The sequence below is a fragment of the Vespula pensylvanica genome, chromosome 2 (genome assembly GCF_014466175.1).
Source record: "Vespula pensylvanica isolate Volc-1 chromosome 2, ASM1446617v1, whole genome shotgun sequence".
Taxonomy (NCBI): Eukaryota; Metazoa; Arthropoda; class Insecta; order Hymenoptera; family Vespidae; genus Vespula; species Vespula pensylvanica.
Window position 1 is genome coordinate 8,238,166 of NC_057686.1, and position 27,809 is coordinate 8,265,974.

Sequence of the window (27,809 nt, forward strand, 5' to 3'; positions counted from 1 at the left end):
ATATCATCCTAATAGAATATGAATATTATCATGTTTACGATTCCTTCGATATTAGGGAATAATTTTATATTTATAGGTAATGGTAGATATTTACAAAGAACCCTGCGACTTGCGTTTTTGTAACACTATATATTTTTAGAAATATTAATTGTGTTTAAACACGATTATAACGAACGAACTATTTCAAGGAACAATTCTTTTGTTTTATTATAACAGGCATTATATGACATTTTAGTTTTTACTAAATTTTCACTCGAATATATTTTAATAATAATATACGAATATACTTCTTTTTTAACGATAAAACGACATATTACGTTGATATGTTTATCTAACGAAATAATGATACTTCGTTGGCTTTATTTGTACAAAATTTGAAACGCAATATCGAAAAAACAAAACTTTATCAGAATTAAGAAGATAGCCTTTATTAGGATTTCTTTTCAAATGAGCCCAAATAAGCGCCGTAGAACGTCATCGAGATGCGAAGAGCAAAAAAATATGCAAAAGCATACGGCTGATGAATGTTTTTACTATCACACTCTGGACACGCTTCCACCAGAAGTTTTAGAAATAGTATTACGTTTATTACCCTTACATGATGTAGCAACTGCAGTTCGTCTAGTGTCCAGGTGGAATATCTAACGAATATTCATTGAAATATAATAAATTCTCACCTTGATAAAAATATGTTGATATAATCACTATCATCATTTATTTATTACTAGGAATAAATAAATATTAATCGATGATCCGATTTTATAATCAGTTATTATATTCGTGTTTTTAAATGTGATTACCGATTAATATTTATACATAATAATAACCAATAAATCAAAAGATCATATGATCTTTTCAGACGTTGTTTGAACGTCGCTACGATAGTTTTGAATGCTTCATTTCTTATTGCTGGTACAAAACTTGAAAATGCAATGAAACATATAGAAACAATGATAATGAAAGTTAAGACAGGTGCTGACCTACTAACCTTCAGCAGAGTATTCAATATCCTAGAAATGGTCATGGCACAATACAAGATGCTCAGAGCTGTAACTTGGAGATATACACATCCTTCAAAACCAGAGAAATTTTCACGACTTTGTTTTTATGCTGGTAGTCTGCTTGATAATTTAAATAGTCTGCTTCATCGTGCTATAAATTGTCCTGTTTCTTTATTGGGGCTCCAACGACCAGATTCTAACATTTTTTTTTTTATATCCGATTGCAAGCGCTTTATGAACTATTTTGAAAAAATTTCTGAATGCAGAGTGAACAGGTAAAAAAAAACTATACTTATATGATAAAAGGCAGAAATATATAAATGAATAAAAGATAAATATACGATACCTTCATTTCCAAATATAAGTTTTATTTTCTATCTAAAAATTTACAAAGTAATTTTATGATTAGATCTGTTTTGGTGTCCGGATGTAAAGCTGTAGATGTTCTAGACTGTCTTGCAGAAGGACGTCAGGTTTTATCATTCAATATATTGTCTAATGAAGGAATCAAAAATGACATTATTAGTATGAAATTAAAATATGTAATAAAACGAGCTTGGTTCACTTGTCTAAAAATTCCAAGTATGCCTGATGAAAATTCTTGGAAAGACCAACAGCGTTTCATGTACCTCAGACTACGTCGTTTAGTTAGCAGTGTGAATGAACATTATTATGAAAACTTACGATATGAACGAGAATTACTTTTACAGGTAACATTTATAATGATATAATATAATGGCTAATATTTTTATTTCTTTATACAATTTTGTATTATTATCTAATTCCAATAATTAGTAATAGCTTTATAAAACTTTATTGAAACTCATAGTTTTTTTCTGTATCTTACATAACTTTCTTTCAATTTACGTAAAAATATAAATATTTTGATAATTCTATACATACAGTATTAAATAAAAGGTTTTATATACAGGAACCATCAATACCACCTCCAAGAATACCACCAGTATCTACATATTCTGGTTATGGAGAATATGGTGGACAATTCTTTTATTATGGGAATATGAATAAATATGCTTATGAGAGCAAAATCAAATCCTTACCAGTAACTGACCATGAAAATGCACAAGATGATATTGAAGAAATTCATGGAACGCCTTGCTTCAATCTCATCATAGCTGTAGAATTGAAATGTTCACTCGAACTGGCACCTTTTACTGTAAGAACTTTATTGCAGTCCAATGAGCTAGAAATATATACAAAAACTCCAAATCGGCCAGAGATTTATTTAAAACTTGATATCATGTGTCCTGCTTCAATGGCTAATAGATTACCAGGAAATTTTACTTGGGAGCTCAATAGTTCTCGTCATATACGTCATTCTTCTTAGTACATTACAAATAAATTTTTTTTAGTATATTATTATAACTCAAAATATAGAAAAATGATTTCTATTACAACTGATGTAATCTTTTGATAAGCAAAAGTTATTAAAAGAATTACTATATAATTTTTATATTTTTGACAATAATTTATTTTATTTTAAATATTAATAAGAATCAAAATTTTTATCATGTTTTATATACTATTATCAAAATTTTGATCACATGTTTATAATTTATTAGAAATTTATTTAAAAAGAATCCTAATGAGATTAAAACCATATACTTATATGCTATATACTAAACTTTATCTACCAATAACATTATTATAATATCTCATTTACTTGTATAAAATTAATAATAATACTCTTTTATGCACATTTTATTCTTTTAAAAATTTTAGTGTTAAAATTATACAAATGTTAATAGAATTAAATTATTTTTGCATTTAAATCATTGAGAAGATATAGATCATATATATATGTATATATATATATATACATACATACATATATATATATATATATATATATATATATATATACATATCATACATACATGCATACATACATACATACATATATACATATAATATAAATGTCTTTACCAATAACATTACAATAATTAAGTAAAATGTATAAATAAAGAACCTAATTAATAAGGAAGAAATAGGGTTTAAACAAAACAGTTAACAAAAAATTACAATTTATAAAGTTTATATGCATTTATACAATATTTTCCAACTTTTTAATTTTTAACACCTAATTGTATATTTTCTGCAAAATCTTCTTCCAAATCTTTCTGTGGTTGCCACATTATATCATTTAGTTTTCTAGCACGATCTTCTAATATACTATATGCAAAATGATTGAGGAGGATTCCTTTAGGAATAGCAATTCCTTGAAATCGATAAATAATTTCGTTATTGTTTGATATTAATTTATGAATTGCAGCAACAGTACAACGTCCTATTATATTTGTATTACTTATCATTGGACCTTTACTAATGTCTATATGATTTCCTACTCTATAAAGAGTAATTTTATTATCAACGCTATGAGCAGCAATATCAGGTATTTGTTCAAATTTAAACGGATTTTCATGAAACATTTCTTTAGCAACATCTTCTGTTGTTTCTAATCTTTCTATAGGTAACCCACTATTTATCAATTTTACAAATAAAGCGGACATTGCTCTTAACTCTGCCTCTGATGGTTTCCAATCAGGTAAATTAATAAATACATCATGTACAAAACTTCCAGATTTTATTACAGGTGTTGGAAAACTATGTAAATGAACTGTTATGTCATCTTTAAAAGCAGTGTCAGCTATAGCACCCAGAATAAAAGAACAAGTTCGCCAAAAAGCATAATTCACTGTACTTATTTTTGGAGTCAACATGCTTAGAAGTTCTAAGTTGCAATTAGATGTTAAAGGTTTATGCATATCCCATGGATTTCCATCGACTAATGCTAAAGCAGATACATTAGTAATACCTTCAGAAATATGTTTTGCGCAATCATGAGGAGTTGAGATATCTTTATTCATAACTAAAACAACTTCCTCTATAGGTGATTGATATTTAACTTCAATTTTTTCTATTCTACCAATAGCAGCTCGCTGGATTTTTTTCTGTTCATCGAAGAGATCATTTCTTCTTTTTTTGGCTTCTGCTTTTGATAATATACTCTTATATCTTGAAGGTATATATGATTGTAACTTCAAATTATTGAAACAAAGACTTCCACATCTACAAAAAATCATAATAAAAATCAAATTATACATTCACAGTTTTTTAATACATTATTAATAACTATAGAAAATATCCATTAAAGAATTAAAAGATTGTTTTGTATATAATGCTTTTACTACTATAATATATTTAAAATACTATACAAACCTTTGAAACATTTTTGAAAATTTTGGAAGGTTAAATGAATGTTTTCATTTGTATCAATCTTTTTATTTTATGTATTTTTTCTTATGTCGGAATGTATAGCTTATTTTTTATGCCGTATAGAGAATATTAAATAATTGTATAAATTATTATTTTATTATTTATTCATAGATCTTGTTGTAAACCGCTAAGCATTTGATCTATTTCCTTATTCAGTAAGTCTTACTCGATTACTTGTAATGGTTATAGATATTTACAAGAAATCTTAGCTATAATATCAAACATAGACTACAATTTCAACTCTGTACTTGCAAAGTCAGATGGCGCTATGAGTACATCGGAATATTGATGCAAATATCAGGACGCGATTAAATATTACATTAAAATTATATATTTAATAAATGAACGGCTGATATTGATAAGTAGAGTGTAATTTATACATCATTTAAATAAAATAAATAATTCGAGAAATTATTGCGCCATCTGACGTTAAAAATACAGAATTAAAATTTTTGGATTTTTAAAAACTTGAAAGTTCTGAAAAGAGTCAATAAGAGAAGTAAGAGGTTATGGATGCCTGATTCACGTGTTCAGTTTCGAGAATATTGTTAAATATTCAGTGATTTTAATTACATTTTGTATACATAATCAATAATATAAGATCATTCTATGACAGGTATATAATAGAAGAAAAGAATCTATATATCTTCTATGTAAGTTTTGTTAAAGTATAAATATAATTTCAGTTATATATTTTCAGTATTTATTAACAAACTAAATATCAGTGTGAAATTATTCTATAATAAATAATTGAATTGATTGTTACAAAAATTGATCGTTTTTAGTTAAATGGGGCGAAAAGCGAAATTCGATAAGACAGTTGTACCTAGTGGAAAAGGTAAAAAGACGAAAAAGCAAGGAGATCCAGTATTTTCTGGATTGGCAGGTACATTAAATTAATTTAATTTAGTCACAGATTTTAAATATTTTAAGTATTAATTTATTTTTATGATTAATATAAAAAATTATTATATATGCCAAATATTACAGTGAAAAATGAAAGCACATTAAGTCATCGTCAAAAACAAAGAGCTAAGAAAAGATTATTAAAGAAGCAAAAATTAAAAGAAAATGCACAAAACATAAAAAAATTCAAAGATATAAAAAATAATATACAAAGTAAAGAAGATATAAAGAAAAATAAAGTTAACACTATTAAAAATAATACTATTGAAGATATAAATAGTAGCAAGGAAATTAATGAAGAAGATGCAATATTCAGTAAAAATGATAAAGTACAAAACAAGCTCAAAAGAAAAATGAAAAACAAACTTTTACCTAAACCTATAAAAGAAAACAATGCAGAGTTTGATAAATCAAAAAATAATAATGTAGAAATTGGTATTGATAATGAACAAGATAATAGAAATAAGAAAATACAAAATAAGAAATTTAAAAAAATGAAAAGCACATCATTGAAAAATACTGTGAATGCAACAAGTATTAATTCAGAATCTAGTTTAGAAGAAAGTAGTGATATGGAAATTGATAGTAAAAGTGAATTATTAAATATATCTAACAAAGAACAGAATAAAAAAATAAACAAAACTAAAAGTAAAACATTAGTTCAGGCTATAGAAACAAAAAATGATCATACAAATTTAAGCAAAGAAAAAAATGATATGAAAAATAATTACAAAAATAAAAGATTTGATAAAAATAATGAAGTACAAAGTAAGAGATTAAAAAACACAAAAAAATTATTAACTAATGATATGGAAGAAGAAACTGATGATGATATGGAATTTAGTGAGGATGAAGAAACTGAAAATATGAATCTTGATGAAGAAGATGATTTATTGCCTATAGAAAAGGCTAATAAAAAGTTAAGAAAGAAACAAGAAATAGAACAGTAAGGAAACAAATTATATATTAATATAAAAAATTAATCACATTTCTATAGGTAAAATATACTTAAATATTTAAATGTAATAGGGAGCTTGCAGAAGCAGAAATGAAAGAAATGGCAACTCAACAAAATATGTTTTCATTTCCAACAGAAGAAGAACTTACAAATGTTACAGACTTGAAAGAAATACAACAACGTATACGAGATGTTATTATGGTATTATCGGATTTTAAAAAATTACGAGAAGAAAATAGGTATATTTCCTAATATGATTCTTCTTATTTGTATTATGATTATTATAACAAAAATAACTACTGCTATATTGTATTTTAGATCACGCTCAGAGTATTTAAATTTGCTTCAACATGATCTGTGCACATACTATAGTTATAATAATTTTCTTTTGGAAAAATTAATGCAGATGTTTCCATTGGATGAGTTACTTGAATTCTTAGAAGCAAGTGAAGTACAAAGGCCTATGACTATTCGTACAAACACACTAAAAACTCGGCGTCGTGACTTGGCAGAAGTAAGTTTGTAAAAAATAATAAATATTTATAATTTTTGTATTTTAATTATTTTATTACTAATTATTTATAACAATTTATTTGCTTCATCAGGCATTGATCAATAGAGGTGTTAATCTAGATCCTATAGGAAAATGGACAAAAGTTGGATTAGTAGTGTATTCATCACAAGTACCAATGGGTGCAACTCCAGAATATTTAGCAGGACATTATATTATTCAGGGCGCATCTAGTTTTCTCCCTGTTATGGCATTAGATCCTAAGGAAAATGAAAGAATTCTAGATATGTGTGCAGCACCAGGAGGAAAATCCTCTCATATTGCTGCACTCATGAAAAATACTGGTATTCTCTTTTCTAATGATGTAAATCAAGAAAGGATAAAAGCTATTGTTGGTAATTTTCATCGACTTGGCATTGTCAATTCTGTTATTTGCAGTTATGATGGAAGAAAATTATCTTCTGTAAGTATAACAAACATATATTAATGCTTGTTATTAATATGTTATTTTTGCATGGCAAAATGTATTGTCCACGTATAATTAATTCAATTGTATATTTCTAGATTATTAAAGGGTTTGATAGAGTGTTACTGGATGCTCCTTGTACTGGGACTGGTGTTGTTGCAAAAGATCCTAGTGTAAAAACTAATAAAGATGAAATAGATGTACAACGTTGTTGTACTTTACAAAGAGAGCTATTACTAGCAGCAATAGATAGTGTAAACGCTAGATCCGAGTCAGGTGGTATTATAGTTTATTCAACATGTTCAGTTCTTCCAGAAGAAAATGAGTGGATTGTTGATTATGCTTTGAAGAAACGTGATGTCAAATTAGTACCTACTGGTTTAGAATTTGGTGCAGATGGTTTTACAAATTATAGACAATATAGGTTTCATCCTTCTCTTAAATTGTCTAAACGATTTTATCCACATGCACACAATATGGATGGATTTTTTGTAGCAAAACTTAAAAAGTTTTCCAATATTATTCCTAAACAAGAACAAATAAAGGAAATACTGGAATGAAAATTATATAAATAATTTAACATTCTTTTCAATTAAAAACATTACCACAATATATATTTAACATTTAAATTAATTTTTAATATTGATATTAAAATATTAATGTAATATAAATTTAAATTAACTTACGTAAAAATGTAAAATGATTTTATAATGTTTATATCGTGCCTTAAGAAAATAGATACATTTAAATATATATATGGATACATTATATATATTTTACATAACATTAAAGAAATAAATTATACAACTTGTTTGTAGAATTGCAATTAAAAGATCAGTTTGCAAATAATATTCTATTGATACATAGTTAAAAGTATCTTTGTTTTTTACAGTTACAAATAAAAATTAATATTTGTTGAAATATACATTTTCTAAATTTTTTAAACATTCGAGATTTATTCAGTGGAAAAATATACTTTTTAACTGTTTGTCACAAAGTCTTTTTACTTCATCTGCAATAGATATTAAGAAATTAGTAACTTTGGAAATATAAAAAGAATAAGTATTTTCTTAGAATATATAGAATAATCTATAACAAAATAAAATCGCGTCTGTGCACACTTTAAAAAGTTTACATACCATCAATCTCTAGAATACTGGCACTCTTTTGCTGTATTACAACAAAAAATTCCCTCAAATTTGATAATTTTCCAATAACCCAATAATCACTTATAGTTTTAATAATGATCTCACCAGCTTCCTTTAACCTGTATAACAAAAAAAAAAAAAAAATATAACTTCAAAAGATCAATTCATAATTTAGAAAATTATTAGGATATAAATTATTAAGGATATAAAATTCTTACCTATTTGTATCATTATATATATCAGTAATAATCCTTAATACTTCAGGAGTAGTTAATACATTAGAACATCTTCTATTGTCTAAATGTATTGTACTTTTGTAAGCAAGATTAAGTTTATTAAAATATAAATATTTTGTAGATGATTCTGGTGTTACTATTACATGTTTTGCACATTGTTCAGCTACACAACTAACTAATGTAGTTAATTGTGGGCCAAGAAAACTATCTAAACTCTTAAAAAAGTCTATTAACAAATTGGTTTTACCTGAAAAAATTGATATATAGATAAATATACCTACATATTCATGTTACTATATATATACATATTTATAAATGATAAATTATAGTATTTATATATATAAAATATTTAAATAATTTAATAAATATTTTCTTTTAAATATGTCATCTTGACCATAGTTTGTTGCTCCTGAATAATCATAATATTTAATTACTGGTATATAATATTATAACATAAGGAATTCGATTTTTCGATTAACTTACTGTCAACAAAGAGACATATTGTAGCACTCAATGCACGATACACAACTAAATATAAAGACACAGGTTTGGTTGAATAATTAATGAAAACTGTGGGAGATTTTCCTACTAAACTTGGTTCATTGATACTGGAAGGTCCAATAATAAACCTGTTGACATAAATGCAAATAATAATGTTTTCTGATACATAATAAAAATTTATACATACTTTCCATAATGAGAACTTGTAAATGGCGATGGAGAATTTCGAGGCATTGATCCTCCATGTAATTCTTTTTCAAGATGAGCTGGTAATAATGTGCTTACTAAATAATTATATACTACTTGCATATCTTCTGGTTCTAATCCACTCCTAAATATATATGAGAAACCATATGACTTTTATTGTATTTGTAGTATAAAACCATTAAAGCATTAAAACTATTTACCATACAACCTGATCATTGTAAAGGAATGCTGTATATTTTACTTGAGAAAACATTGCTTCTACAAGATTCATAAAGCATTGCACTTGTAAAAATGTGATTTTGTCAAGAGGTAAAAATTGTAAACCTTGAAAAACATCCAAAATATCACTGTTATTTAATTTTAGTGATAGCAGGTACTAAAACAAATATCTATAGATAAATGCTTGTAATAATATAAGATTGTAAATATTTGTTATAAATTATATTAATGCACAATACTGCTATATTTAATTCATAAACTATTACTTACTCTTGAAAAGAAATGCTCGAGTTTATGTTTTAATAGAGTTATAGAACCACAATCAGGATCATTGATTATTGTTTCAAAAGAACCCATAAATAATCGAAACATAATATAGGTTTGTTTTAATATAGCTTGACAAACACTACTTGAGACTTCATCATTTTGATATTCCATATATTTGTTACCATCCTTTTCTCTACAGATGTATGGTATACCAACAATCTGTGATAGAAACATAAAATATAGCCTTTGTTTTACATCATTTATACTTATAATTATAATATAAATAAAAAAATTATTTCACAATATCTTACCATTACCATCCAAAAATCTGGTTCTGGTTGATAGTAAATTTGACGGGTTTTATGTGTATGACAATAATCACAAGGTTGTCCAGGATTGAAAGATCTAATTTATCAAATAAAAATAGGTACAAAAGTAATGTAAATTAAATTTTTTTGATAATAATATAACAAACAAAAAATAATGTGATTATACATACTCTGTGAATTTAATAATTGCTTCACTAAGACCTATGTTTTTAATTTGCACATCTAATTCTTTTTCTGGGTAATAATAAAGTATCTTTTTCTCCTCCTATATGAATATGAAAACATTTACAAAAATGATAAAGGTTATGTTTACGTAAGTTCACAATTTAATCTATTTAATTCCTTTTTAAACAAATTTACATTATTATAATTTGGATATTATGAAATATCCTTAATATTCTTAATTATATTGATGTACTCACTTCGCCTTCTTTTTTTGCATATGTTCCATTGAAGATATAAAAGTGCTCCAAAGTAATTTCAGGTTTTGATGTCATTTCGATTAATAGTTAATAACTATAATAATATTAAGAAAGTCTGAACAAAGATCTGACAAATGTACATACACGATTTTCATATGATTTATTTCGTTTCTTATTTACTTGACATGTTAGTCAACAGCTGAAGTAAACATCGTGAATAAATAGATAATAGTATCAGTTTGATGTAAATATTAATAAACACTCTGTTTTAATCAAACCTTTTTCGTGTAGCCATGCTTTAATCGAATAATTTAAACCAATGAAAACAAAAAGGTCTATCGATAAATCGATATATAGCCTAAGAATATATTTTAAGTCGAGTTTCCAATCTTTTTAATCGATATTTTTTCGTGATGTATTTTAATTTTTGAAAATGATTAATATATAAATTGTATATACCCGTATATACATTCTGCGACAAAATAATACAACATTCTTAGATCTTTGGTATTTCGCAAATCCAATAGAATATATAAACATTTCATACGTACTAGCACAAAAGTCATCCTTTCTTCAAAAACATGCGACAAAGCCAGCAATTATTTACACTTTTTTCCCCGAACTGGAATTGTTTATATGAAAAACAAGTACGACAAAGATAGATCGCTAGCGTTGAAAATATAACAATAATAAATTTACGACAGTTAATAGACGAATCTTGAGGTAGTAAGATCTGTGCGTGACTAATTTATATATTATAGTATTTTATTAGAATTAATTAGATATTAAGTTTAGTATCAATCGTAAAATGAGTCTTAAAAAAAAAATTAGATGAAACTGAAAAGAAAACTATTTTAAACTTGATAAAAGAACAGTCGAGTATGTTCAAAATTGTAAAAATTATGAACTGAAGTAGAAACATGATCACAAATTTCATTAAAAAAAATGATAATTACGGAATATTGAAGAATACAGGAAGACCGCATGCTCTTACCGCTCGAGAAACCCATGTCATTCTAAGAATTGCATCCAATTCAATGACTAACGTCACGAGAAATTGCAGAAAAGCAGGTGTAAACACTAATATAAGAAACGTACAACGAATACTGAATAAATCCAAACACATTCAAAGGAAAAAGTTGAAAAGAAAGCCGCCGTTAAAATCATATCATGTAGAGGATAGAACGAAGTTCGTTTGTGAGCACATTAGCTGTAGGAAAAAGTTGCGAAATATCATCTTCACTGACGAAATGTTATTTTATTTGGATGGGCTGAATGGCTAGTCTAAGAAAAAGAGAATTTTTTAATTTAAAATAAAGCGAAATGCAGGTAAGAAAGCATTATGTTATAAGTAGCAATTGGATATTATGGTAATATTAATATAAGATTTATCGATAAAAAAAATGTATAGTGCCATTTACATAAAACTTATACAAGAAGAAATTGAAAAGCATTCTGTCTATATTGCTGGTAAAAAATTCATTTTTCAATAGGACAATCTATCTGCCCAAAGAATTGTTAAAGACTATTTTACAAAAAATAATATAAATGTTTTACAATGGTTATAAAGATCTCCAGATATAAATATAATAAAGAATACTTGGGTAGAATTATTATAAAATGTACAAAAATATAAAAAACAATTTAAATCAGTAAATAAATTGAAGACGATGGTAGAGTAAGAATAGAAAATAATATTTAGAAAATTTATAAAACCTTTATCTAAATTTTTACTTAAACATTTGTTAGAGATCATTAAAAAGAAAGGAAAATAGACAAATTATTAATTATAGATGAATATGTAAGATTAGTGTAATATATTAAATTTTTCATACGAGAATTATTTAATTTGTCTTATTATATTTTTTATATTAACCAATAAACTTGAAAGAAAAGAGGGTAAATAGCAGCTGACTTTTTTGTAAGTCACTAAAGAAAGGATATCCTTTGTATTATTGCATATGAAATGTTTGTTTAGATGAAATGTTGCATTAGATTTCAAAACAACAAAAATCTATGGGTACCCTATCATTTTATCGCAAAGTGTATTGAGGTGCCATATACTGTATATCATATAAATTGTTAATAAAAATTTTTATCTCTAAATTAATTTATAGAAAAATAATAATATAACAATAGTAAATATTTATTACATATCAAGATTAAAAAGTAAATTGTTTTGATATTTAATGAGGATATGTGCATGTATTTATATACATGAAAAAGCACTTACTTATTGATATATTATATTGACCAAGTACATTCATATATTATAATTTATATATATATATATATATGTATATCATAACAATATATATATAACAATGAAATGATGTACATATTATCTCTTTCCCTTTTAAAGAACAAATAAATTTGTTATGTATATTGAATTATTTTGAAAATTAAGTTTATAAGTAATAAGCCTTTTGTTTTACTTAGAACTATGGATGTTACATTAAATTTTATGTAAGCAATCATAAAGGGCATAAAGCTTAAGGACGACAACGTTCCAAGAAGCGTGGATATAAGCACACTTCCCGAATATGATACCTATTTAGTAACCAACAAAGAAATCGTTCCAGACCCAACCCATATCCTCCGTGTGGACATGAACCATATTTTCTCTAAAATCATTAACGAATGTTAAGTCTATGGTTATAAGTAATTATATTGCTATTTTATTTGGTTATTTACCTGATCAGTATACCAATAGTATGGTGAAGGATCTATATTCGCTCGAATATATCCTTCCAACATTTCTTCATAGTTCCAAATACGCATTGAACCACCTACTATTTCACCTACACTTGGTAAAAGAACATCTACAGATTCAGTAAGTTGCTTGTTTTCTGGACAACGCTGCATATAAAATGATTTAATTTCTGTGGGAAAACGACAAAGCATAATAGGCTCATTAATCATGTCTGTCATTTTCCTTTCTGGCATTTCTGGGATATCCTGAAAAATATCATTTAAAATGATATTCATGTTTCTAATCAAATTATCAAAACGTAAAGTTTTATTATACTTCTCCAAATTCGTAGAAAGTTCCATCTTCTTTTGTTATATTGTTAGCTTTCAAAAACTCAATAGCATCGCTATAGTTCATTCGCTTAAATGGTTTTTTAGGCTTTTTAAATTCTGGATTTAATTCTTTAACTAGATAACCAAGAGGAGATTGTAATACACGTTCTACTACATCACAGATCAAATCTTCTACTCGATCGAGCAAGTCATCGAATGTTATAAAAGGACATTCAGCTTCAACATGTGTATACCTACAAGTTCGAATTTCATTTCAAAGCGTACAATATCTACTCGTATAATATTCGTATAATATCTATTTATTATATTATAAATAATAAAATAAAAATAAATTAATTATTATATTTACTCAGCAAGATGTCTTCTTGTCTTTGACTGTTCTGCTCTATATGACTGAGCAATACAATAAACATCTCCCATTGCTGGAATACATGTTTCAAGATAAAGTTGAGAACTTTGAGTTAAATATGCTTCTTCTCTGGAAAAAATATTCTATTTTTATTTATTTTTTATATACAAGTTATCTAAAAATTTCTTCATATTTGTTATATTAATTTACCCAAAGTAGTCTAATTTAAATAAAGTTGAACCACCTTCTACTTGAGTTTGTACCAATGTAGGAGGTGTTACTTCACAATATCCTCTTGCTTTATAGTGATCCCTAAAAGCTTGCGTTAATACAGATCTCATCATCAAAACACGTGCTGTCTATAAAAAAAAATATATTAATAGAAAATTAATAATATAACTTAAAATTATCATTATTACATACATTTTCACCACGAATCATGATATGTCTATTATCTAATTGCACATCGGGAAGAGCTTCTTCATTTAAAATGGAATCAGCACCTCCAGGTGGAGCTTCTCCGATCAATTTCCAATAATCAACACACAATTCATGGCCACCAGGTGCCTATAAATTATGAATATTAAAATTTACATCTTTAATTATTTACTTAATATCAATTATAAGAATATAATACATATATAAGTATATATGAAAGTCATACACTTTTTCCTTCAGGAACACATTTTAAAGTCCCGAATAGTTCTACTGAAGCTTCAGTAGAAAGTGTTAATGCATCATAAGTTTGACATAATTTGTCATTTAATACGCATTGTAAGAAACCTGTTCCATCTCTTAGTGTAATGAACATGAGAGCTTTTCCTATGAACAAACAATTTGATTAGTAACATAATGAAGTTACATTATATAAATAATACACTTTTTTATACCTTGACGTCTCAATCTATGTATCCAACCAAATATTTTAACTCTTTTGTCTCTATAATCTAAAGCTTTAATTATTTTAATTCTTATTGCATCTGGGAAACTCTTATCTTCTTCAATGATAATTTCTTTAGCTTCCTGTAAATTTTTTAGTCTCTTTTCTTCATCTTCTTGTAGTTTTGCTTGCTTTTCCTCATTTTTATATTGCTCTCTTGTCCAAATCTTCTGAATTTTCTTTAATTGGGATTTACTAGCTGGTTCATATCTCTTTTCACTATCTCGTGAATCTTGGTAAATTAATGGGAAAGGCTCTTTACCGGCATGTCTCATCGCTTGTAAAATTGTCTTGAAAGGATTTTGTTCTGTGCCATCTCCAGTTTCATCATTACCATTTTTTTCCGATGTATAAATTTCTCCTAAAGAAGTATAAAGTTTACAAACAAAAGAAATAATATATAATTATACAAATTAATTTTTATTATTATAGTTTATAATTTAAATCTCATTATAAGTATCTTTATTATAAGATTTATCATAAGATTTTATTATAAGATTATTATGAAAGGAATAGATCTATTTGTTAATAAATAATCGAAGTAATAACAATTTGTAATGTTTTACAAAATTGAATCATACCACTAAATACAAGTTATAACCTACCATATACGTACCTAAAGTTAAGTTGGACAATTTTGGCAATGTTTTATCGGGCATGGTAAATGTATTAATTTTGAAAACTTCTGTAAAAGATTTCAAAAATAATTTTATTGTAATTTAATGGATTAAAACATATTTAGATGTATAAGAATACATATGCTCAAGATACTATGTGAAAAGTCTGTTAATCTGCTATTTTAACAATAAGGAATATATATGCAAATTAAATAAAAAAAACTCAACGTGTTAATCACGTCTATGTTGTTTCAACGAAATTACTGTACCTTCTAACGCTTCTGATATCTTTAAATAATTGTATATGCGTATAATAGCGTACTCATACGTAGTATTCACTTGCCGGATCAATCTTCTTATTTCAATATTTCGATAGAACTAGTATAGTGCCATCTTGGGACATAATCAGGCGGTAGTCAATTTTTATCTACAATATCGATTGTAAATAGATTCTATATTAATGTTTTTGCTAAACAATTTTGATCATTCGCCGTTGAATAGCTTATAATAGTTAGTTTATATTTTGAAATAGTTAATCATTTTTTCTAATATCGTTTTTAACAGTGTTACAGATTACTTCTTAGCAGTAGATTAAAATAAATCAAATATTATTTAAATATGTTTACTCGCATAATCACTTGTTGATAATAAGAAAGAGATCAATTGAATCGTAACAATAATTTGTTCTGTATTTGCGTGGGAGCAGGGCAGCCATGATGATTGTGGCATAAAACAAGCTATCATTTCCTTTTTAATTTCATTCCACATTTGAAAATTTTTAACAAGCAATGTTATAAAATTTCTACATACAAAATAATATTTGCAATCACAAATAATGAAATTTCATCCGTTTCAATGAGATTTTTCGAATGATTTTTAGTTTGTAATAAATATACGCTGTTTTCAAAATATGTACTATATATTCAATTAACTATTAAAGCGTATTTATTACTTATGTTATATATTATAATACTTTAATATATAAATAACTGAATAATATTATAAAACTTTAAACGTATTATAAAATTGGAAGAACGAAAATAATTTAAAAATGATTGTTAAAGTGATTGAATGTTTAAAAAATTCCTCAAGTCTTTTCATCGATCTTATTGTCTAAAATAATTATGATAAAAAGTGCTCCAAAAGCATAAAAATCAGATTAAAAAATTAGGTTGATATTATGTCTTATATCCAACATATTAATCTTTTCATTTTTCTCGCTCAACGTACATATTTTCGAGTGTAAAATGCTTTTCCGCATAAGATTGCGATGGACGTCCGGGTGCGTATAAATAAGTAGGTTTGGTTGTTCATTTAGAAGGGCCAGTAGACGTCTTCCAAACATCTATTTTCGCTGGGAACAGGAAGAGATGAGAAAACCTTCTTTCTCTTCTTGTTCTCTTTTTCTTCAGATGAAGCGAGCACAATATAAGTATTTACCTACGACTAAATACGTACGTATATTATATATATATATATATATATATATATATATATATTGCATTTTTTGTGTACATGTTTTTGTATGCAAATTTGTATCATGCATATATAAGTATGATATACATCTGTAATAGGGTACATCCTCTCTCTCTTTTTCAGCAAACTTTTGAATGTGTAAAACATATTCGTATAGATATATTTAATAGATATTTATACTATCGTACATGACTATGCTACTAAAGATATAATATATCTGCTATATATATAGGTATAGAATAAAATGTGTACTAAAAATATTCCTATATATATACACATGTACACGTTCCTTTCCGTGTAGGTCTTCTCCTTCATCTTTTTCTTCGGGCCTTTCGTCGATCAAACGCGCATGCCTATTCACGTTACCACTCCAAGTTGTACATCGCTGTAAATACGAATGCCGAGACGACGTTGCCTACTGAAAATAATCACGAGAGAGAAGGGACGCGATGCAAAGCCGTGTCTTCGTTCGTCGCACATTGCGACGCCACAAAGGCGATCAACGGGCGTCGGCGTCTCCGTAACGGCGATCTCCTTCGATCCTGTTTTTCACATAAAGGCTCTTTTAATATTATCAATAGATATATGTAAGCAACATGTTGCGAATTTTTTGTATGTCGAGAGTGAATCGACAGATTTATTAATATCAGTTGTGATTCCATCGTGATTTTTGATTTTGGTTACAAAAGAAGTTCTCAAGAAGAAAAGTAAAACATTTTTAGGCGTGGCAGATTCGTGGTGCATCAGAGTAATTTCAAAAATAACATTCGAACATATCCGTGAATATTTGTAATCTTTTTATGTTTCTAAGACAAGATGCGATATTCAGGATATTTAAATCGTTACTATTTTTGATAACAAAAAGACTGTTTTACGTAACTATGAGCGATAAACATCCTACGAGGAGGAATTGGATGGAACAAAGAGCTTGTAAATGATCCGATCAACATCAAGAGCCAGCTTTGAAATTCGACTAGTTGATTAAACATTGGAAAGAGTCGAAAGGCGGCGGTGAGACTACACCGAAGGCACCTTTCGGACGTCGGTGATGATTCGCAGATTCATACTGTTCCATCCACACATTGCAAGCATAAACAGTGTCCGAATAAACCAGATTCTAAACTGATTGTAATCATTTGGCACGAGCTTGATCGTTTCTTCGGTTTTGCCAAATATAATTAAAAGAATCGATAAAAGTTTGTGAATCGGAGAAGATTTGGCCAAAAGTCGTTGTTGATTCACGGATCGACGGTACTGAACTCGGATTTCAACGTATGTACATATATATTTTATCAAATTGAAATCGTGTCGTTTGTGCAAAAATGGCGAAGAACGGTAGACCCATAGTTGAAGAATGTAATATTCAAGAATTTGATAAAAGAATGCGAAAGCATAACAGAATCAATAAGAACAAGGAAAGATTCGAGGAAACAAATTTACCGAGTCCACCACCCGATCCTTGGACGTCTCCGAGATGCTCACAAGCCGTTCATAATTTATCCGTAGAACCACCGCAAGAAGAAGACGACATCATTGCTTATTTAGCGGGTATTCGTACACCACCACCGTGCGATAGTCGAAACTCTGATTGTTTATCAAGGAATTCAGCGACATCGACAATGGCTGTGGCGAGTATCTATACGGAGGAATCCTTCGAGCAACTGGACAGGATCTACGAAATGGCGGAGCAGATACTGGAACTCCGCGATCGTAGCTCGAAACTATTCAAACGTGTCAGAGAATTAGAAAGACTAAAGGTATTGAGAACGGCGGATTTGCGTGCGGAGAGAGCAATTTTTGCTAATAAAGACATAAGTAGTGATTTACCAGATGAGGATGCTGGCTTTGCCGAGTCTTTATTGGACGCAATAATATCGAGCAGTCGAGATTCCCAATTTCAAAGACGAAATCCGAGGTCACCGTCTTCTTCGAGACAAAGAAGCCGATCGCTTGCCATGTCTGAACAATCTTTACCACGATCGCCAAATCTGGGTAACCGTTCGGCGCTTGGTATAGAGAAGGCGATCTTCAGGAATGAAAATTCTGGTGTACCGAAAGTCTCTAAATGGACCAGAGTAAAGGCTGCTTTTAAGTGGGAGAGAGCCTGTCCCAATGATATGACAGATTCAAACATCGAACAAACATCAACGACACCGAGCACACCAACTACGAAGTATCTTCGAATTCCAGATATTGCATCTGGGAATTGGTCCTGTACCGGGGAACTCTCAGGACCCTCCACGCCACTCGGCCGACCCTCTTCAGCTTTTTCTTCCAACGAAGATGTATTTGATCGTAAGATTTTTAAAAGCGTATTTTTATGAGAACGATTTAATTTGCGGACTCAAAAGATAAACAATTTTCCTCAAATATTTTGCAAGTCTTTGAGATTTTTTCAAATTAAAAATTTGTTTGTGATAAGAAATTAGTATAAAATTTCTTTCGAATATTTTTTTAATATCTTTTAAATTGTCATTTTTTTTTAGATATATTATTTGTTCTATCTTATAGGTCAGCGAAAATACATATCCGATTCTACTGATCGACGAATATCCCGAGCGAAAGAAATTTCGAAAAGAAACGAATCTACCGTATGCAACAAATCGCCCGAAGATGACATTACCGTGACTATCGATGACGACACCGTACAGAATGCGAGCGAAATACGCGAGGTAAAGGATCTTTTGCCAAATTACGTGTGGAATTTGATATCGTGTACATATGTGTATATAACACTTAACCCACATATAGAAGAGCTAAACGATCAAGGTCTGCTTCATGCAGGTGCATCGTTAAATGTCTTGACGAATTTATGGAGTGAGTCATTAACAACTCGTTTCGTCGTTTATTCATTTTATATGTGTATATATGCACGTGTATATACAATGAATTCCGAAAATATATGTATGTACGCTCTTTGAAATTGAATAAATCCGTTTGATAATAACCAAAAGTCTTGAAAATTGTTAATACGTTTAGAAAAATTAATTAACTCTTTCAAAATATTTTATCGATTCGAAAAGAAGTAGTTATTCATTTTTACAGATCAGATTTACACATACATATTACACATAAATATTTGAAAAAATATCCAATATAAATATCTTTTACAGATATTGGTAATAAAGAAATTCTTTTTCATTTTATCAAAGAATTCCAAGCGTTTGCCAATAAACTTTCGTGAAGTCTGCAAAGGTTCATGTACGCAGAATTTTTCTCTTCCGAGACGTATCGGTCCACGCGCTTGTCGATTTAAAAATACATCGGACAAGCACGCGTGGGGTACGCCCGCATTTTCTGAATATGTTGAACTGACATCGATCGTACTCTTGGCCGTTAACGGTTCAATTTGTTTATCGAACATTGCAGAATAAACGCGTATCTCTTAATGATACATAGGACATTTCCAAGATCATTGGCAAATCTCCAAAGTATCGTATTTACCTTATAAATACGATTTTAATTCTAAACTTGCGTCAAATGTAAATATCGCGAGAACGCTAAGTTATAATTCATTTTATTGTTACTAACGGAAACGTGGAAGTAACGATTTATTTTCAGCATATGCGTAATCAACCTTACCAACACTTCAGTAAAATTTCAATATTTCATCGGACATATTTAAATTTTTCCACGTTTAAATTCTAATTTAATTCTTTCGATTTCCACAGACTAATCAAGAAAAACCACTAATTCGAATCACGACGGAAAGCACTTCTGAACCCCAAGTCAATATATCTAATTCGAAATCTTCATCGAGTTCTGATAAGGATGCAGAAGCTACACTTAAAAAGCCGACACCGACTTTAACTATCACAATACCATCTAGCGAAGAAGAATTCCGAAACGTTTCTTCGCCGGAATCTACTTCGCCACTTCCTTCCAGCACGCTTGACTCCGGTCAAAGTTCACCGCATCAAGTAAAGGCTCGTCAAAGTGGTCAGAATTTGACGGAATTTAAACGACAGGTATACTAAACAAATTAGAAAATGTAAAGATGTACGATTTTCTTTTAAAATTGTTTTATTTCTTCATAAATATTATAGCGATCCATTGTGGAGGAATCGTCGGCTTCAAAAATTCAGAGAATGGATTCTAAATGGAACAAAGTTAGACGGGCTTTTCTATCCAACACTGCTTTCAGTGTCCCACCAAGTCCAGTGAGAGTAATAGCTAGACAATCCTTTCTTCAGGATGGTAAGATTTATTTTCATTCACTTATTAATAAATATTACAAGTTTTTCATTCTTTGCCTTATTCTATACATATCCACAAAATAATTTTGATAAGATAGCACATTATGTCATTGTTTTCTTTTTATTTTTTTAAGCGCAGCTATACAATCATCTAAATATTTAGAGAATGCTTGCATCTCTGAGGAGTGTTCGTTCGTTGCTTCGTTTATCGCTTCTTTATGACATCTCAAAATATTCTTCCGAAGTCTTTTCACTTCGTTCAATTTCATTTGTGCTTCCTTCATTGTTTGCTCTAAAATCTTTCTCGCTTCTTCTATATTTTTTAAAAAACACTTTTTAGAGATCGGAGATGAGTTGTCGTAAAAACACAAAGGAATCAGAGCAGTTGCTTTTTCAATACATCGAGAAGTCTCATTTTGTAGTTCTTCTAAAGTCGTTTCAATTCGTCTGATACTAGGCATTAAGTCACAATATAAAGCAATAAACGTGTTTCTTGCATGATCTTTGAATCGAAGGATTACTATTCGTGTTTCGGACGCGAAAGCAGGATCTAATTGCATCAATTTTTTGAGTCTTCGATCCAAACAGTATGAGATACTTTTCACCCATTGACTTACATCAGTTTTATCCACACTTATTTCTTTCTTTAAAGATTCGATGATTGTTTGCTTTTCTACGTTAACAAATTTAGTTATGCTCTCGATTTGGTTCTTCATGCGTTTGCACGCCTCATTGCATTCCGAGGCTATTGTTTTAATATTGCTCTGAAAGATTAAAGAAATAAAAGTCTATACGTGTATCTAAGTACGCGTAAGAAAGTTAGTCTTACTTCACTCAAAGCATTTGGTTTTGGACAACAGAAATGAAAGAGAGTTTTCTTTGGATATTGTGTGGGAGCTTCTGTATTCTGTTTGCATGTGTCATGTGGTTTCGATTGATCTTTTATATTACACTCCGATGTACTATTTTCCTTAGAAACTAATCTTTTGCCGATAAACTTTATGTAATACAAATACGGTGGGAGTTTTGATGCATCGTTAAAAATTCTACTTGTTGTAGAAACGTAGAATTTATACGGCAGCATGCCAAAATAATATAATCAGGTTAACTTTGTAAAACAAATGGTGTACGCCAGCAGATGTCTAATTATCGACCATGCGTCGGCATGAATAACAAAATATATAATAGTAGTATAATAATATTATTATATGCACATATAAAAGTATGTTATATGTAACGATTAAAAACAATTTAACATATATTATATTTTAGAATCAGAAACACCTAGAGCTCGTAGTTGCAGTGGCAGTGTAGAGGATTTATCTAAGAACTCCTTAATTTCAAACACTCAGCTGGAAACTCGACGAGATTATCAAGCATTGCGCGAAAAGCTTGGAGCTGAATTTCATCAAAAACTAATAGAATGGGAACGATTAAAGAGATCTACGGGAGGCAATACGAGAAGCACTCGAGATGCATTTACTCCCAGCAATGGTATAGTATTTACCTAGTTTAACAAAAAATAATTTACCATTAAACTTATATCAATTTATTGAAAACTCTAAATATGTATACAATTTTGAAGTTTTTTTTTTATTTAAGGAACAACACCAAGCAGTCCTCACGAAAGTTTGCTTTTGGCGGAAGATAGACTAGCTCCAGAATTCAAGAAGAAACTTCAAGAGTGGAAACGGTCGAAGAAAGGACGAAGAGCGAGTGCTTCCACAGAATCCCAACGAGTTAATCGACGACGCTTAACGGATTGGCAGCTCTGGCGGTATCCTTCAAAACCGGAAACGAAAGCTCAGGAAGTGATGGGTCCTCGTCGTAGCTGCGGAAGCGTTGGTAGTACCGGTAGCATTGGAAGCGATAGCAGACTTCACTTGTGTGAGGATTTTGTAAAAAGAATGGAAGCCTGGAGAAGACTTAGTGAGGCATCGAGAAGACCACCATCTGCTCGATTAGGTTTCACCTCCGGTATTGTGGACGAGACAGAATTTCTTGCTTTGGACAGAATTCTCTCAGTTTTTGGAAACATCGAACAGGAAACTCAGCAGGATAGTGATTGGTTTGAACGAAGATCAAAGTAATTGTTAAATGTTTCGTTACATTTAATAAATTTGAAAATTCCTTTAAGAATAATTACGAATTTTTTTCTTCTAGTTTGACCGAAAAATCGCAAAATTTTAAATCTGCTAATGAAATCTTAATCCGGACATCAGTTGGTTCCTATCGCTTCGAAGGTATATCTCAAGAATTTACCAGGAAATTATATGATTGGGAAAAGTTCCGTGGCATATCCCCGAGATCTTCAACATTTCGTTTATTAGGTCCGGCTTATGCATCTCTTATAGAAACGGTGAACGATTCAACGACAACTGACGTCGCAACTACAGCAGGTTGAACTTAATTCTATTTTTTTTAGAGAACATTAAATTCATTCTGTATCTTTCGTTGCCTGATTATAGATGAAGAGGAGGTTTTCCTTGGTGGTATCAAGAGATCTAAATCGCTGGGAAGTGTTGTCGAAGCTAGCGAACGTACGCAACCATTTATTCGTCGTCCTGCTAGTCTATGTTCATTGAACTATTTGACCGAAAAGTTGAAAGGAACAGATTTTATGGCTGATTCCCCAGCACTTGGTAAATAATCCGCATTAAGTGCAATATTCGTTATTCACAGTAGTAAGAATTTACAATAATGATTTCAAACTTATAGTAGGCTCAGAGAGAAGGCCAAATACCTCAGTAGATAGGATCATTGACGACTTTGAACCAGAGGCTGTGATAGTCGATATCGAGGACGTCATCGAAGAAACGGCTAGTCCCTTGAGAAGAGTTCAGCCTCATCAGACTCCAGTTTACTCCGTAGCAGCCAGCGAAACGACTAGTATAGCTGTACCTCTTGGTACGGTGACGTCTAGTCACGAACCATCTCCAGCGATTCTGATGGAAGTCGAAGATGATCCGAACAGAGAACATTGGGAGTCAAGAAACTGGAACTTGAGGACTGATCTTTCCATTCGGAATTCTTCTGTTCCAGGCAATTGGCTTCCATTCTGGGGCGAAAAGACACATTTTTCAGCATACGATAAGACTAACCCAGAGTTTGAAGAAGATCGGCATCGAAGATCAGATCATTGCTACCAACATATTTCCGATCAAAAAACGTGGACGACTGTTGGTTGGAATAAAACAACCAAGTATCCATCTGATCGCTCCTTCGAGTTAACTCAGAACGAGCAATTATTCGATAGTAACGAGGAAGAATATAATTGCATGAATTTGAAGAGGTAAGAGAAAAGCGTAAAGGACATAGAAACGGGAATGTACATATTTCGACATTAATAATTCCTTCTTTTGACTGGAATTGTTATTACGTTGTTGAAACTGGCATTACTTTTACACTCTCGCAGATTTTATATTTTGATTCCAGTGAAGTACGAGGTATTCGTTTTGGGAGAAATAACGATGATAATGCGGACAAAACTTGGATGATGACTGATGAATGTATTGGTAGATATATATTTATCATTAAAATAAAGAAATAATGTAATACGTGTTGTTATTATAATATCTTTTTTAGAAGATACACCTGTATATAATGTGTCCAAATCCGAAGAAATTCCGACTAGAACTACGGGAACTAGAACTATGGGAGAAATGGAAGAACCAATGGTACATTTTATATATATTACGACGTATTTTAATTTTAAGAATATTTTGATTAATTTTATCTTCGGTTTCACATATAAGACAAATTGTCGAAAATCTCATGATAGTGAACAAATTTGTTTAAAAATCTTCCGAGAAGCTAAGTTTTATCATAACGCGATCGAAATTAGCGACCTGTCGGTACAACCAGGAGTTGCCGTACGAGGATAACGAGGAGCAAAGGAGCGAAAGGAAGGAGCTGAAAAGAGACGAGGATGACATTGACGACAAGAACGATGGCAAGAAAGAAATCCCTAATGGAAACAGAAACGAAAGGAATTTAAGCTTCTCTTACCATCATCAATCTGGAGCTGTCGATAATCACACTGTCGATAATCTAGGAAACTTTTCAGGAAGTTCTACTGTATCTTCGAAATCTGAGTCGGGTAGGAATATAAATGTAAAATAAATCAATTCTTAGAGCTTAATCCATTATTGTTTATTATTTATTGTATACAATTAATATAAATTTAATGGTATATATTAAATATACGATATGTGTAATAAATATTTCTCTTTTTTATAAATGAAGATTTCTTTCGGAATAATAATGTTGGTGCAAGTGAAATCTCAAAGGAGGAAAAGGATATTGAAGAAAAGTTCTGCATAGATAACAAAATATTTCCATTACGTCAATACGCTGACTTTAACGCAATGAGATGCTCTCACGATTTTTCTTCCTCCAGTATTATTGAGAATAAATATGGAAACAGTAAAGAAATTCGAAATACAGAAATTTCGAAGGAAGAAGAGATTGCGAGGAAAAATCTGTCACTCGTAAAAGGAATTGAAACAATCCGAAAGACAGACCAGAAAGAATATCGTTCCTTTGAGAGGATTTCAACACCGTTTAAGAATGGTAATCTGGAGTATCGTGAACCAACCATTAGAACGACGCCATTAACTGTATCGACGCATCGCGGAGCACGTTGCGTCGAAAGAATCATCATCAACGAAGAAACTCTAAAGAAGATAGTCGTGCCTACAGCGAGCAGCGACAGTGCGAGCAGCTCGTCGAGATCGAAAAAGGATGAGCCTTCGAATACTTCGAATAATCATTCAGACTTGGATGAAGCTTGTAACGACAACAACAAGCTTCCTGTTGAACTTGGCTCTCACGTTGTAAATCAAAATGTGAATAATGGCATACGAGCGAAACAGAAAGCAGAATCTACTTCTCGAAACGTTTTCATAAAGACCAAACGTATGATATTTTCACCTTTCCGTCGTGCTTCTCATGAAAGAGATATCGATGAATCCACCTTGAATCGAGTGGAAAGACCAAAGAGCAAGAGTAAGAGTAAATCAAGATCGGCATCGCCCAGAACTTCGCGGCATGAAACTGTGCCTCGAACGCCTCTGTCTCTTTCATGGGCCCTTCGATCTTCCTCGAAAGAGCCGGAAACAAAGGACGACGTTCCTTTTGAACGACGTGGAGAGGAAAGGTTCTGGTTTCAAAAATATCACAAGCGTACACGTTCAGGGGAAGAACGTGTTGTTCAGAACAGTAAAATGATAACTGAAAAAGAAGAAAAGAAAATTAGTACCGAAAAGGTGGAAATTAGTACAAGTACGCGTGATAAAGATATTAATAAAGAAGTCGCGTATGTCGAAGAAAAGAAAGTAGTAGAGAAGAAAGATGAGGAACAAAAAAAAGATTATAGAAATCCTATTGACGACGGTTACGAAGAAATTATAGTTCGAGAGACTGAACAGGAGCATCATTTATCTGGTACTTCAATAAATTTTAAATTGTTTTATTTATGCTACACATATATTTACAGTTTTTTAATTAAAAATTTAATTTCTTTAGAAGTACCAATTTTCGGGATACAGGAAGAAGATGAAACAGAACGTTCCACGATAACGGAGGATAAATTGCCTTCAGATCTTGTACACAAATTACGGATCCTTTCAAATGCGGCGGCGAGAAGGGACGGCAGAATTGGTAGTTGTATTGCTACAACAGAGTCACGGAGCTCGAGAATACAACGGGCAAAAGAGGGCTTCCTATCGCGTCGTGGTGGTCCCTTATGTCAATCCATGCTGGAGCCTTTGACACCCGTAACTTCAAATCAAAAGGACGATCCACTTTCCATGGACGATCGCAAAGATTTGACTTTGAATATCGAAAATGTAAATCGTGAAAATACAAATCGGGATCCTTTAGTCGAGTAAGTGGATAACAATACATTTAAAAATCGACATTATGTTATGAACCGATTGCGACGTTCATATATTTGCTATTTTAACAAATGTAAAACTTATTTTAGTTGTCCGACTGAACCGTCATCCGTTTCACGATCACCAACCCTTTCTCAGAACTCGAATTCCAAGTCTGATTTGGTAAAATCTGCTAGCGCCGGAATGATAAACGTCGATCCAGATACTTTTGGTCGACTTGCTAGTAGTAATCGTGGATGTGAATCCTTACCACGAACGATATCGAAGCGAAGAGATTCTGATGGACCCTTAGCAAGAATAGTCAATAAATTAAGATTTTCAAAATTGATGCGAGGTAAGGACAATGAAGATGGAAATATGAGTACGATCTCTACGTTATGTCGGCAAAGTTTACTTATTGACGTTCGTTCCGATCTCGAGGAAAACTATGAAAACGAAGATCAGTCGGACGAAGAAGAGGATGAAAATAGCAAGGAACGTCGGTGAGGCTAAAGCGGTAAGAAGAGGAATCGAGATTTATGATTGACGATGTTTAACGATTCGATGGTGTTCTGTAAATTATAATTAACTATTTTATCAAACAGAAATGAATGAAACGAAGAGTTAAGTATATCTATTCATCTTCATAATCTACTATTTTCATACATTAATGATGCTTAACGAAGAGGAATTTAAATAATAAATGACACGAGATATTTTAGTAGTTCTAGATTTTATTTTAAAAGTATACTGATATGTTGAAAATGTCTTCTTAAGTATTGATTTATCCATATTTAATAATCAATAAGTAATCCTTTCGTTACTGGACGGATTCGTATTCA

General features: G+C 30.2%; 7 protein-coding genes across 14 annotated transcripts; 3 read left to right on the forward strand and 4 right to left on the reverse strand.

Moving 5' to 3' along the window:
- The first annotated feature begins 102 nt into the window (after positions 1-102).
- On the forward strand, positions 103-2,469 carry LOC122637599. Its single transcript, XM_043829828.1, has 4 exons — positions 103-632; positions 860-1,276; positions 1,411-1,711; positions 1,933-2,469. The coding sequence occupies exons 1-4, from the start codon at positions 448-450 to the stop codon at positions 2,347-2,349; spliced, it is 1,320 nt and encodes a 439-aa protein (XP_043685763.1). The 5' UTR covers positions 103-447; the 3' UTR covers positions 2,350-2,469.
- A 560-nt stretch (positions 2,470-3,029) lies between these two features.
- Positions 3,030-4,461, reverse strand: LOC122637598 (39S ribosomal protein L39, mitochondrial). Its single transcript, XM_043829827.1, has 2 exons — positions 4,242-4,461; positions 3,030-4,091 (listed from the first exon to the last, which is right to left on the reverse strand). Exons 1-2 carry the CDS (start codon positions 4,250-4,252, stop codon positions 3,089-3,091), a joined length of 1,014 nt encoding a protein of 337 aa, XP_043685762.1. The 5' UTR covers positions 4,253-4,461; the 3' UTR covers positions 3,030-3,088.
- A 179-nt stretch (positions 4,462-4,640) lies between these two features.
- Positions 4,641-7,764, forward strand: LOC122637594 (25S rRNA (cytosine-C(5))-methyltransferase nop2). 3 transcript variants are annotated; one of them, XM_043829817.1, is made up of 7 exons: positions 4,641-4,951; positions 5,084-5,184; positions 5,289-6,150; positions 6,234-6,401; positions 6,481-6,676; positions 6,768-7,136; positions 7,238-7,764. In XM_043829817.1, the coding sequence occupies exons 2-7, from the start codon at positions 5,088-5,090 to the stop codon at positions 7,697-7,699; spliced, it is 2,154 nt and encodes a 717-aa protein (XP_043685752.1). In that variant the 5' UTR covers positions 4,641-4,951; positions 5,084-5,087; the 3' UTR covers positions 7,700-7,764. The 3 variants fall into 3 exon arrangements, with proteins under 3 accessions (XP_043685752.1, XP_043685753.1, XP_043685754.1); XM_043829818.1 differs by having other exon boundaries at positions 4,641-4,914; XM_043829819.1 differs by lacking the exon at positions 4,641-4,951 and having other exon boundaries at positions 5,065-5,184.
- Positions 7,412-10,642, reverse strand: LOC122637596 (vacuolar fusion protein CCZ1 homolog). 2 transcript variants are annotated; one of them, XM_043829821.1, is made up of 11 exons: positions 10,469-10,642; positions 10,217-10,311; positions 10,029-10,122; positions 9,721-9,936; positions 9,432-9,607; positions 9,212-9,355; positions 9,007-9,152; positions 8,506-8,770; positions 8,279-8,406; positions 7,826-8,151; positions 7,412-7,664 (listed from the first exon to the last, which is right to left on the reverse strand). In XM_043829821.1, exons 1-10 carry the CDS (start codon positions 10,541-10,543, stop codon positions 8,099-8,101), a joined length of 1,392 nt encoding a protein of 463 aa, XP_043685756.1. In that variant the 5' UTR covers positions 10,544-10,642; the 3' UTR covers positions 7,412-7,664; positions 7,826-8,098. The 2 variants fall into 2 exon arrangements, with proteins under 2 accessions (XP_043685756.1, XP_043685755.1); XM_043829820.1 differs by having other exon boundaries at positions 7,412-7,690.
- A 2,216-nt stretch (positions 10,643-12,858) lies between these two features.
- On the reverse strand, positions 12,859-15,805 carry LOC122637562 (asparagine--tRNA ligase, cytoplasmic). Its single transcript, XM_043829770.1, has 10 exons — positions 15,689-15,805; positions 15,419-15,487; positions 14,753-15,163; positions 14,527-14,684; positions 14,286-14,429; positions 14,073-14,221; positions 13,863-13,991; positions 13,497-13,746; positions 13,163-13,426; positions 12,859-13,092 (listed from the first exon to the last, which is right to left on the reverse strand). Exons 2-10 carry the CDS (start codon positions 15,459-15,461, stop codon positions 12,961-12,963), a joined length of 1,680 nt encoding a protein of 559 aa, XP_043685705.1. The 5' UTR covers positions 15,462-15,487; positions 15,689-15,805; the 3' UTR covers positions 12,859-12,960.
- Positions 15,806-18,217: 2,412 nt separating this feature from the next.
- On the forward strand, positions 18,218-27,691 carry LOC122637561. 5 transcript variants are annotated; one of them, XR_006329261.1, is made up of 17 exons: positions 18,218-19,190; positions 19,407-19,567; positions 20,567-20,863; positions 20,942-21,092; positions 22,364-22,585; positions 22,694-23,177; positions 23,255-23,490; positions 23,560-23,733; positions 23,810-24,383; positions 24,527-24,606; positions 24,677-24,768; positions 24,956-25,190; positions 25,337-26,536; positions 26,618-26,978; positions 27,078-27,322; positions 27,409-27,484; positions 27,573-27,691. XR_006329261.1 is itself a non-coding variant. In XM_043829766.1 (16 exons), exons 1-15 carry the CDS (start codon positions 18,218-18,220, stop codon positions 27,472-27,474), a joined length of 5,637 nt encoding a protein of 1,878 aa, XP_043685701.1. In that variant the 3' UTR covers positions 27,475-27,484; positions 27,573-27,691. The 5 variants fall into 5 exon arrangements, 4 of the variants coding, with proteins under 4 accessions (XP_043685701.1, XP_043685704.1, XP_043685700.1 ...); XM_043829766.1 differs by having other exon boundaries at positions 27,078-27,484; XM_043829769.1 differs by having other exon boundaries at positions 27,409-27,691.
- Positions 20,992-22,212, reverse strand: LOC122637563. The gene is made up of 2 exons (XM_043829771.1): positions 21,921-22,212; positions 20,992-21,855 (listed from the first exon to the last, which is right to left on the reverse strand). The coding sequence occupies exons 1-2, from the start codon at positions 22,173-22,175 to the stop codon at positions 21,199-21,201; spliced, it is 912 nt and encodes a 303-aa protein (XP_043685706.1). The 5' UTR covers positions 22,176-22,212; the 3' UTR covers positions 20,992-21,198.
- Positions 27,692-27,809: the final 118 nt, after the last annotated feature.

Coding starts and splice junctions, on each gene's coding strand:
- LOC122637596 (XM_043829821.1), bottom strand. CDS start 10,543: ATGACATCAAAACCTGAAATTACTTTGGAGCACTTTTATATCTTCAAT. Junction 9,153..9,211: donor ACAAGTTCTCATTATGGAAA/GTATGTATAAAT, acceptor TTATGTCAACAG/GTTTATTATTGGACCTTCCA. Junction 8,771..9,006: donor AATATGTCTCTTTGTTGACA/GTAAGTTAATCG, acceptor CAATTTTTTCAG/GTAAAACCAATTTGTTAATA.
- LOC122637599 (XM_043829828.1), top strand. CDS start 448: ATGAGCCCAAATAAGCGCCGTAGAACGTCATCGAGATGCGAAGAGCAA. Junction 633..859: donor GCAGTTCGTCTAGTGTCCAG/GTGGAATATCTA, acceptor TGATCTTTTCAG/ACGTTGTTTGAACGTCGCTA. Junction 1,277..1,410: donor TCTGAATGCAGAGTGAACAG/GTAAAAAAAAAC, acceptor TTTTATGATTAG/ATCTGTTTTGGTGTCCGGAT.
- LOC122637563 (XM_043829771.1), bottom strand. CDS start 22,175: ATGCTGCCGTATAAATTCTACGTTTCTACAACAAGTAGAATTTTTAAC. Junction 21,856..21,920: donor AACCAAATGCTTTGAGTGAA/GTAAGACTAACT, acceptor TTAATCTTTCAG/AGCAATATTAAAACAATAGC.
- LOC122637561 (XM_043829765.1), top strand. CDS start 18,218: ATGGCGAAGAACGGTAGACCCATAGTTGAAGAATGTAATATTCAAGAA. Junction 19,191..19,406: donor CAACGAAGATGTATTTGATC/GTAAGATTTTTA, acceptor TCTATCTTATAG/GTCAGCGAAAATACATATCC. Junction 23,734..23,809: donor GGCTGATTCCCCAGCACTTG/GTAAATAATCCG, acceptor TCAAACTTATAG/TAGGCTCAGAGAGAAGGCCA.
- LOC122637562 (XM_043829770.1), bottom strand. CDS start 15,461: ATGCCCGATAAAACATTGCCAAAATTGTCCAACTTAACTTTAG. Junction 14,685..14,752: donor ACATAGATTGAGACGTCAAG/GTATAAAAAAGT, acceptor GTTTGTTCATAG/GAAAAGCTCTCATGTTCATT. Junction 13,093..13,162: donor ACTATTGGTATACTGATCAG/GTAAATAACCAA, acceptor TAATGATTTTAG/AGAAAATATGGTTCATGTCC.
- LOC122637594 (XM_043829817.1), top strand. CDS start 5,088: ATGGGGCGAAAAGCGAAATTCGATAAGACAGTTGTACCTAGTGGAAAA. Junction 5,185..5,288: donor AGTATTTTCTGGATTGGCAG/GTACATTAAATT, acceptor CAAATATTACAG/TGAAAAATGAAAGCACATTA. Junction 6,151..6,233: donor AAGAAACAAGAAATAGAACA/GTAAGGAAACAA, acceptor TAAATGTAATAG/GGAGCTTGCAGAAGCAGAAA.